This window comes from Oratosquilla oratoria, chromosome 14 (genome assembly GCF_046742065.1).
Source record: "Oratosquilla oratoria isolate Oo_2021 chromosome 14, ASM4674206v1, whole genome shotgun sequence".
Taxonomy (NCBI): Eukaryota; Metazoa; Arthropoda; class Malacostraca; order Stomatopoda; family Squillidae; genus Oratosquilla; species Oratosquilla oratoria.
The window spans coordinates 44642700-44653602 of record NC_134790.1 but is presented as its reverse complement, the minus strand read 5'-3'; the positions used below and the strand labels follow the sequence as shown (position 1 = coordinate 44653602).

Here is a 10903-nt window from a genome sequence, read left to right as displayed (position 1 = left end):
GTTCTTCGTGGTCACCAGACTAGTACTAATCTGAAGCATGGTTGTTTTATGAATAACTCAATATTATAGAGTAGTCCAGGGTGGAGGCATGACATGAAAAAAGACGGTTATCTACCTGTGGAAACGAAGTCCCTTAATGTATAGAACCTACTGTATGTATATGTATTTCGTACTTTTATTGCTTTTATTTATTATATTATTTTTCTTGATCTGATTCCTTTTAGTACGTCACTCATTATGCACTGTACGCACGGCATGTCATGATTAAAGAAATAATATGTATTCCAAGTTTAAACAGTGTTAAAAAAAAAGACAAAAAATTCAGTTCCCCCCAATTTTTTTTATTTTCAGACCAGTTATTTCTTATTATGATAGATTCTCCCACTTTCCCCCGTGTTAAGCTATTACCCTGCATGTCAGTGTTTCAGATTCCCAAACATTTTTCATTGTTTTCACCTAGCAGCTTCCCCCATAATTGAGACGTCCAGAAACAGAGGGGCATCCCTGCCACTTTTACTGGTTTCAATTTAAGCACGGACATGTATAGAGGAGGCTTACGCCTTCCACGGTCCGTCCTAATCTCGAAACCAGTAAAAGTGGCGATGAAGCTCTCTGTGTCTGGACGCCTCATCAACTTATTCGTCTTAGTTTTCACCAAGCAAGTTCCTATCTTCAAAGCCGTGTTTTCACCGAGTAATTCCCCATACCCTCACGTTCACTGAGTCTTTCATTATCGTTGTTTTCACCATACAACTTGCCTTGTCAAAAGTCATTTATATTAAGAAGTTAGCAACAATCTTGAGATCCTTAGAAGCAAAGCTGGTGTCCACAGTATCTCACATTGCCTCTTTCCCACTTTCTAATCGGTGTCACATATTTACAATTGATACTAAACATTTTCACTAACCATAATGTTAGATTTGGTGTAATGTTTTAGCGATCATAAGATTGTGTACAAGAGGACAAACGTTATTCAGTTGTAGTTCTCATACATTTTAATATCTGCCCATATGTATTTTCTCTCCATACTGAGCAGCTTTCAATCTCACATATGTATACTATGTCCCTTCTCTCTCCCTCCTCCCTCCCTCTCTCCCCCTCCCTCCCACTCCCTCTCCCTTTTTCTCCCTCCCCTTCCCACCCTCCCTCCCTATCTCTGTTTCTCACTCCCTTTCCCTCCCTTCTCCCTCCTTCCCTCCTTCCCTCCCTCTATCCCCCCCTCCCCCCACTCCCTCCCATCTCTCTCCCCGGCCCTTTCACCCTCCCGCCCTTCTCCCAATGGGGTTCCTAGTTTTTCAGTCACTGTTCCATTCTCCTCCATTCCACCACTTCGTCCTCTAGGGCCATTTTTCGTTTCTTTTCTTCAACCTCCAAAACAATATGCAGCCAATAAGGACCAGTGAGCATTATTATGGTAATGCATGTAACAGGAGTTGCAAATGTTTCTTCTTCAGCTATGGAGACTCTCCCGACCAGAGGGGGTCGCCATCGTACCCACAAAGGGTGAGTCGCTTAGTCAGAGGGAGCAAAAGTAGGGGAAATATGGGATGATTTATCTTATTTATATACTTATTTATTCATCTATTTGTTTACTTATTTTTGCCTCTAAGTCAATGGAAAATCTCGTATAATTTACACCTCGTGTAACTGACACATTGAACAAAGGACTACATAACATTCAAATTTTGTTTACGTCTTTCTCCTCGTCTACACGCACTTTTCCTTTAAGACTGCCAAACTTCATTTCTCTACTATTTTTTCTTTCCACTCCTTCCTTCCCCCTGCTTTTCCTGTCTACCTCCTTCATTCTTTTTTTTTCAGCATATACAGCATCTGTGCATTCTCCAAGGACATCCTCTTCCTTTGCAAGCACTGTTCGACGCTATCCTTCTACTAATCTTTTTACCTATCTTTTCCTTTCCTCTTCTCTAAATCAAACACTTCTTTGCTAAATCAATGTTTCCGTACTCTCCGCGTGTCTGTGCCATCTCAACATGACTTGTCTTCATAATTTTCTCTCTCTCTCTCTCTTTTTTTTTTTTTTTTTTTTTTTAGTGGGGGAGGAGGATTTCCTCTTCCAGTAATTCATACCCACGACTTTATTTCCAGTAAACATCTATCTCCAGTTTGCTTCCATACCCTTTTCATACCCACTTTTACTGCAATCGGCATTTTCATTTGCTTCCACCGTCTACTCGAATATTCTAGTTACCTTTTATGCATTCCTTCATCTACTCCCGCATCCACTTCTAAATATCTGAACACAATTACTTCTAGCCTTTTTCATGTTCTTAACGCCCATGGTCCGATTCTACTCTCAACCCAAGTATTTGGGGATACTAACAATACCCTCCTTTCTCTATACGTATTAATATACCAAAATTATTTGTTGGATATATGGATATATACATGTGCAGCGACATCTCTGCCTCTCTAATTGAATGTATTTATGCTATTCCTTGCACATAATTGTTTAAACTATAGATTTTTCCCGTTACTTAACTTTCTTTATGGAACACATCCCTCTCTGCTCAGTTTTCTCTGAAATATCTATATTAGAAGATAACAATGGTGATCATGGCTATTGCCTCTCTTTTTTCTCTTCAATTCTTTACCCTAAAATTGTCTTTTTATCCTCTTACCTTTAGCATAAGCGCAGTGAGACGCAGGTGACACAGCACAGAACAAAGGTAGACTTCATGTTGCTGAACTGAAGTAATGTTTGAACTTTTTTCTTACTTGAAATGCTTATATAGTACATCTAGAAGCATTTCAATTTAGAGATGAGTTCCAATCGCACTTCAATTCAGCAACAAGATGTATGCTTTTGGCCTTTGCTGCGTTTCATGTGTCACCTGCTTCTCTGTTTGCGCTTAGGCTTATATTGGACTGCCTTGGAGACAGAGGTACTCTAGGTACCAATGGAGAGTACCTGCAAGTAGGGGTTCTGTAAGACGGACATCACAGAAAATCATATACGTACCGCCTATTTTCAAAATCATCCTCACACCAATCTAGTGATGCAGTTCCGAGGAGCTGGCATTCGGTCTACGAGTAGGACCGAAGATCCTTATCAACTTCAATTGTATTTCCCCCACCTTTTCACATATGGAAAGCTAACATCATGTAATTCCTCCCCTCTTCTTGATACTATAAGTCAGTGATATGGAAACGCTCCCATACGAATGCAACAGACAATAGTCCCACGTTTCTTCTCAGAGAGGTCTATTGGATGACAAGCGGACCGTTGCCAGCCACTGTAGAACTACAGGTTTCGAGTCAGTGAAACCCAAACCAACAATTACCGTTGTATAACAAAACATTCTGATTCTTTTTTGTTGTTATTATTATTTTTTTCTTTGCTTCTTCTAATCTTCTACTTTAACCAGTTGGGTTCCTACGGTCACTGTTTAATTGTTCCACTACTGACTACTCTTTTATGTAGAAGAGATGAGGGGCTTACGTCAGGAGGCGCATAGCTGAGACCATCACCTTTGTCCTTAGCGATTAGACTGTTGAGACAGGTAACAGTCACTGCTGGGAATAGGAGAGAAGTGCGGAACTCAAACCTGCAACTAGGAAGATACGAGACCCGCATGCTTCCAATTGCGCCAACAGCCCACATGAAGGCATCTCTGGTATTACGGCGCTGCCAACTGGAAATTCCTGGATGCAGTACTTTTTTTATATCACATGGAATTGATACTGTTCCCGTGACCAAAATATATTACTCTTTGCAGAACGCACTGCTGAGGTAATTTTTCAACATCAAGACGTACATTTGACAAAGCTTGAAAGAAGTATAATTTGGTTTTGCATATTTTCTTTCTATCCAAGATATGGAGCGGCTTATAGATGTCCATCAGGTTACTGAGTGTCACTCACTCTCTACTTCGTTTTACAGTTGTGCAAAATCTGCTCTCCAACTTGACAAAAGTCTTGCAACATGAAATGACAAACACTTGCTTCCCATAATTCTTTTCGTGGTCTTCTGTGTCTGACCCAGAGTATCCCAAACTCCCTTTGTTTGTGCTTCTGCTCGAACGTTTGCTGTCTCACCTCTCAAAAAGGCTCAACTATTTGCTCAAACATTTACTCCATTTACTCAAAAGTCCAACCTGGATGATATTTGGAGTTCTTTTTTTGTGTTCTCCGTCTCGCTTATGTCTTTATTCTCTATATATCTAAGTCCTTCCTTGGCCTCAGCACTAAGAAAGCATATGGTTATGGCTCCGTTGGAGTTTACTTCTTTCCTTCTGAAAAGGAAATTTATTTGTTTATGTAAAATGTTTGACCTCAACCTTTCAACTTCTTCTGGAAGTATGCCTACATTCAATCTTTTAGCGCAAAATGAGACACAGGCGACATAGGCGATGCAACACAGAGAAAAGGCAGAGCTGTTGCTGAACTGAAGTACAGTTTGAACTTCTCTATCACTTGAAATGGTGAGTTAGTATATCTATAAGCACTTCAGGTGAGAAGGAAGTTCAAACCGCACTTCAGTTCAGCAACAGGAAGTCTGCCTTTGCTCTGAGCTGCGTCTCCTGTGTCGCTTGAGTCTGAGTTTGCGCTTAGAATTACCAAGAGGAGTGATTATTTACTCAGTCTTCCTTGTAACTGTTTTGATTTCTTGAGAATATAAATGTTTTTAATGTTATCCTAATCAGAAAGATTCTAAAACATTAATCGACTCACAGCTTTCTATCAGATCATCGATAAGATTTACTCTAAATCTGCTATACTGGTGATTTTCTGACTTTCCTTCCGACTCCTGGCCATCTCTTTGACGCTCACCGGCGACTATACACAGATTTTGTTGTATATTTCTAATGCAGACGAGACCACATCCTCTCAAGTCTTTCCGTTGACAATTCTTGATCAAATAAATGGTATACCTCTAGTATCTTATTTATTTTATCTGGGGCAGTAAGCACTTATCGTCTTTATATGATTCCAAAGCTCTCCCCCCCACCCCTCTTTTTTTTTTTTCTGTCCACATGATAACATTGTAAATTTTAATAAAAGTGTAGCGACAGCGAATGACTAGAAAAAGAATGAGATGAACAAACTTAGATTTAAGAAAAAAATAGGCAAGAACTAGTTTACCAATAGAGTGGTTAACGAGTGGAATAACTTTATGGATGGGGATAATAGGTGTTAATGGACATGGAACTGTCTATTGTAGGCCTTATGGTCTTTTGTAGTCTCCTTCATTTCTATGTTCTTATATTCTTATGTTCTAGTAGAAAAGGAAGAAAGGGTCACGTAGGGAAAGAAAAAAATGGGTATGTTTCTGAGTGAAACTGGAAAGAAAAAGGAGAATGGGGGGTGGGAAAGGGGAAAGAAAATAACGAAATTTTTGAGAACCCAAATCTTTTCGGCAGGAGAAGAACAGGAGCAGGATGTGAATGATAGATATTCATGTTGAGTTAGAAGATGCGGAGGAGTGTGAAAGGCTAAAGATGTTATTTGGACAGAAATCAAAATAAACATTGAAGGAGTTAAGAGGAGCTGGAGACATGAATGTAAAAACTGGTAATGGTGCTTTAGAGATTACAAGTAGAACACGTAGTTACCAGTTATAGAAAGTGAGAGTTACGGCGGTGTGAAAGAAGTTATTGTACACACACATGGGAAAGTCAATTATGATCTGGATAACATTAAAGGGATATTGATAAGCGTTGATGCATTGAGGAAATTGGGCACTTGAGTATGTGCCTGCACTGATGGACGAGGGGAAGGAATGGTAAGACAACTAAGTAAAAGAGAGGGGATGTAGAGATGACTGTAGGGTTGAGGAAAGTTACAGAAAGGGAGAAAGTAGGACTGAAAGAGAATGGAGAATGATAAGATGATAATCTCATGGAAAGTGAGGAAATTACTGGTGTAATGGTGAGACAAGAGAATTAGTATATAGTAAGAAAGCATAAAACTGAAGCAAGGTAAAGGATTACATAAGATAAATGATGAAGTGAAAAAAATCTATAACAGAGAAGGCACGTGAAAAGTTGTATGAAAAAAAACAGAAGATGTCTAGGAAAATAAGAAAGTTTTGGTTTGGACAAAATAGAACAAGAAACACAAGAACAGATTGAAAAGGTTGGGAAATAATGAGGAAAAAGAGGCGATACAAAAAGCAGGTGTCTATTTCGAAAACTCACCAAAATTAAGGAACAAACAAGTATTAAAAACCATAATAGGGATGGGGTGTCTGGAGAGGAAAGAAAGAAGGTGAGGTGGAAAAGAAATGAATATGCATAATAACCTAAGAAATACTAAGCATGTGCCCAATCTCTTTCGGTGTACTGTATGAATTCTTACTGGCTAACAAAACATCCCTTTTATCGTAGGGGTTTCAAGTTGATGTAGCAAGCGTGGTTGTTAACCTATATGAGACATCTAGTTAAGAGTGACTCCTACTTACTATGGTCACAAGGTTTCATAGTTTAGCTTTAAAATAAAATTTGAGACACACAGTGGGATAGTATCTTCATCAAATGAAATCAGCTCACTGGATCCGACTTAACCTTTTTCTTTCCTTTCCTTTTCTATTCCTTTTCCATCCCTTTCCTCTCCTTGAACAAAGATTCTTCCGAGCCGCCTTGCTAACCAACCTAAACGTATCGTCGAAGCTAGCCACCGAGACTCTAAATCCCTCTTGTTTCTGATTGGCCCGCAGCACCATGAGCGATGCCAGTTACCCACAGTTAAGCAGGAACCCAATCCTTTGCTGTCCATCTCTGAGGTAACCAAGACTCTTCTCGACCACCACGAGTGACCTTCAGGTAAAGCAAGAGCTTTTCAGGTGTTTCAGTTGGCCCTTGAGCGGACGGCGGTTGGCCCGTCAGTGTGTGAATGGTGTCAAGTTTGAGGTGAACTAGTCTTTATCAAATTAATTTAAGAGATAAGGAGAAAAAAATCTTGCACTTGCTTTCCACACGCATATCAATATTATTTTTTATTTGGAGACTTAGTCGTCTTGAAACTGCTTCTTGCCAATGCAAAGCATGCCACTATATATATATATATACATATAACCATACGTAGAACAACTAAGTAATCATTTCTAGATTGCAGTTGTACAAGAGATAGATAATCATGTGTAGTAGCGAAATTTTTGAGAAGCCGCATTAACCTTATGTATAAACTGTGAAAAGAAGTCTGGATTGAAAAATATCACTGGTTTCATGGGGCGCATGACCTACACCATTGTGTCAATCGTTGACTCAAGTTGTCCACCTGGTCAGGCGGTCTCTTCCTTTGACCAGAGTCACAGAGTAACACCGATGAGGTAGATTCTGTGCCTCAAGAAGCGAGTGATGTCGAGTGGGTTCTTTACCAGTTCAAATCCTTTCTATTCTCTTATTTTCTTTTCAAAAGTTTTACAGAGGATATGCTATCCATACACTGGATTAAGACCACTAATATTCCAGAAATATTTATCTTGTTCCCGCTTTTCCAGAATGTACACCACGGACCCTGACAAGGAGCAGCTAGTCGAAGTCCCCCAGTACGACTTCGAAACCTACAGTCTTGAGTCCGAAAAGGATAAGCAGATGTCAGGAGCGCCCTACAGCCTGGAGGAAGCCCCGGATAACGGCGCCACAGTCATCAGTAGTGAGAAGTACGATGACGGCAACACCACGTACACGTTCAAGACCTACACCTTGGCAGCTGACATACCGGAGAGTAAGATGAGCGCCCTCTACACGTTCAAAGCGGCCGAAGACGACACTCAGCAGGAGGTGACGAGAGAGGAAGATCTGGATAAGACAGAGACGAAATACATTGTCAAGACGTGTACCACTTCTGCTGCCACCACCTCGGCCGCCGTTACAGCCACCGCCACCACAGCTCCGGAAACGAAGAAAGGCTTCAAAACAGAAACGACCACCGTGGTCACATACGACTTCAAGACTCACAGCCTGGAGGTGGAGAGAGAGGTGGAAAGAGAAGTTGAGAATAACCATGGGTCTCCTACAGTGTACGCCTCTGCCGCCGCTGCTGCCGCCGCCGTCGCTACTGCTGTCACGACGGAAGTCATCTACACAAAAGAGGAAGCGGGGAAGGAAATCGTGGCGCCTTGCACGAAGAAGTACGTGATGGCGGCGAAGGAGACGAAATCTATATTAGATTTAGATCTCCGCAGTGAAGGCCGCAAGGACGTGGTGATCATCGAAAAGCCACTTTCAGAAAAAGCTTCGGTCTCGTCTTAATCTCCTCTCCGGTTACTCCGCCGTTGTCTCTTCGATTCCTGAGGGCAACAATTGCCAAGGGCAGGCCGATTCGTTGTCCCGCGTTGGTCCTGCGAACGACGTACATACCTTTGCGAGACTAGAACGGAAGTCAACGCGTAATTCGGGCGCAGACCCCTGCAAGTTATGAACGAAGATCACTGCAAGCTGTGAACAGACTGCTGTGAACTGTGGACGCACACCACTACAAGCTATGGACGCAGACCAATGCAAGTTGTGGACGCAAACCACTGCAAGTTATGAGCGCAGACCACTACGAGCTGTGGACGCAGACCACTGCGAGCTGTGGACGCAGACCACTGCGAGCTGTGGACGCAGACCACTGCGACTTGTGGACGCAGACTACTGCGAGCTGTGGACGCAGGCCACTGCGAGCTGTGAACGCAGACCACTGCGAGCTGTGGACGCAGACCACTGCGAGCTGTGGACGCAGACCACTACGAGCTGTGGGCGCATACCACTGCAAGTTATGGACGAAGGCCATTGTAAGTTGTGGACGCAGACTACTGCGAGCCGTGGACGCAGACCACTGCAAGATGCAGATGCAGATCACTGTAAGTTGTGGACGCAGACCACTGATAGTTGTGGACAGAATCCACTGCAAGCTCAGGACGCAGACTATGAGCTGTGGACACAGATCACTACAAATTGTATACACAGACCTGTGCGAGTTGCGGACGTTGACCAGTGCGAACAGTGAATGCAGACCACTGCAAGTTGTGGACGCAAGCTACTGAGAGGTGTGGGTGCAACCCCTGCAAATTGTGGGCGCAGACCATTATAACTTTTAACTCAGACTTCTGGCGAGTTATTTATGCAAATTGTTGGCAAATTGTGACCGCAGAACATTGCTACTTACTTTAACATAGACCACAGGTGAGTTTTTAACGCAAATTTCTTGCCAGTTCTGGACACAGACCACTGGCTAGTTATGGCCGCAGACCTCTGTCAAGTTTTAAAAACCATTGGCGAGCATCCTTCGAAGACATAATCATATCTGGCTGAGAAAAATGGACGATTACTATCCCTCACTAACCTCAGAGAAAGGTGCCATCACCCAGTCATTGGCACGGTAACATCATGAACATGGGAGGAAAAGAAAAACGCGATTCAGTAGTCCTTTAACAGAATTCTGCAGCACAAGTGACTGACAACGTATTGCACTCTTACAACGTTTTCTTTGTCATCCAAGTAAGCCAAGGAGAGTGATGGGTCATCTCTAATCGATCGAGGACACGCTGGCTGACGTGGTGTTCCTACCAAGCGGCAGGGTGAATAGAGTTTCTTCGGATTCTGAGCCATCTACTAGAGAATGTACGAAAGAGAACCATCAACTAATAAGCTTAACTTTAAGGAAAGTGTATGGGTATGTTTCACCGTGACAGATTCAACCTGCTTCTGCATAAGGTCTAGTCAATTTGTATGGGCAAATGTGAAACTACGGAACGGTTTGGAAACATACCAAGTGTGATTTGATTTCTCTTAGTTTTGACTGCCCAGTGAATTTCAAAGAAAAAATCAAGAAAAAAAAAAAACGATCCGGGATTCTGTGAACATTTTTTTTTAATAAAGTGAGGCTTTAACACTTTTAACAACCCCCAGGAACTTCCAACAAAACAAGTCCTGGTTTCTTTGCTGCCTTGAATTTCAAATACTGGAAAGTGGGCTAACCCTCACTGGTTGTGACGTTCCCAAAGGGCTCTTCTGCGCATAATGCGCCATGCATGCGCACACAGCTGCCTCCTCCAAGCTACCGAAATCGACGTTCAAGAAGTTCCTATTCGTTGGCTCGATGTGTACTGTAGTAGCATGATTTTATACCAACTTCAAGACTGTATTTTGCATCTTATACGATTGATTTAGGATGTTCACAATCAAAATAATTGTTCTTCCTTTGTACAATGAACTGCGTGCATACGACTCCCCCCCTCCATTACGACATGTTGAACATGTCCCCACAGAGGGCTTTCCCAGAAGAAGGGGAAAGCCGCATCCCTTCTCTGCTTACTGACTGACCTCTTCGCTACTGTAGACCCTTCGAGGGTCTAAAATTTCCTCCCTACTGCCTCTCGAAAATTTTCTGGTCAAAAGAGTTCCCCTGGATTTGTACAGGTATACGAAAAAGTATGAACTAATCCTCTCAGTATTTACCACTATGAGAAATTCAAGGCACCCAACCATAATCAAAATAATCAAAACTAATGATTTTTTCTTATATATTTTATCATAATCTCTGCACAAAGCAGACTGTATAGAACGTTGTAATAACATTAGCAATTACTATAGTTCCCCCTGTTCTTACTGTGTGTACTGAATCATTTTATAAGCCATAAGTTTTGGTGTGAGTGATTGTAAATAATTTCTCGGCCCCAAGAAAAAAAAAATGTACATTTGATTTAACGCACATCGTAGAGTTAGTCAAATTTGTAGTAAAAAAGTAGAATAATACTAATTATATTTCACATCATCTGGACTACTTAATGGTATATATAAATATATATAAATGAATATATATTTGCACGATGGTGCGTTATGAAAGGCGCCAAGCACTCGAGGGTACAGGCTCATTCAAAAGTCTTTTACCCAACCAGTGATTTCCACCATCCAAATATGAGTCTGTTGTTGATTTTGTATATATTTTCTATGGA

The 10903-nt window shown here is 41.7% G+C and overlaps 1 protein-coding gene across 1 annotated transcript in view; it reads left to right on the top strand.

Annotated features, from left to right (window-relative positions):
• ss (aryl hydrocarbon receptor spineless) overlaps positions 1-7598 on the top strand; it is a 527312-nt gene extending 519714 nt beyond the window's left edge. Inside the window, exons 9-10 of the mRNA XM_076198053.1 lie at positions 6680-6785; positions 7463-7598. Coding sequence (XP_076054168.1) covers positions 6680-6749 — 70 coding nt within the window. The 3' untranslated portion in view covers positions 6750-6785; positions 7463-7598. The remainder of the gene's footprint in view (positions 1-6679; positions 6786-7462) is intronic.
• Positions 7599-10903: the final 3305 nt, after the last annotated feature.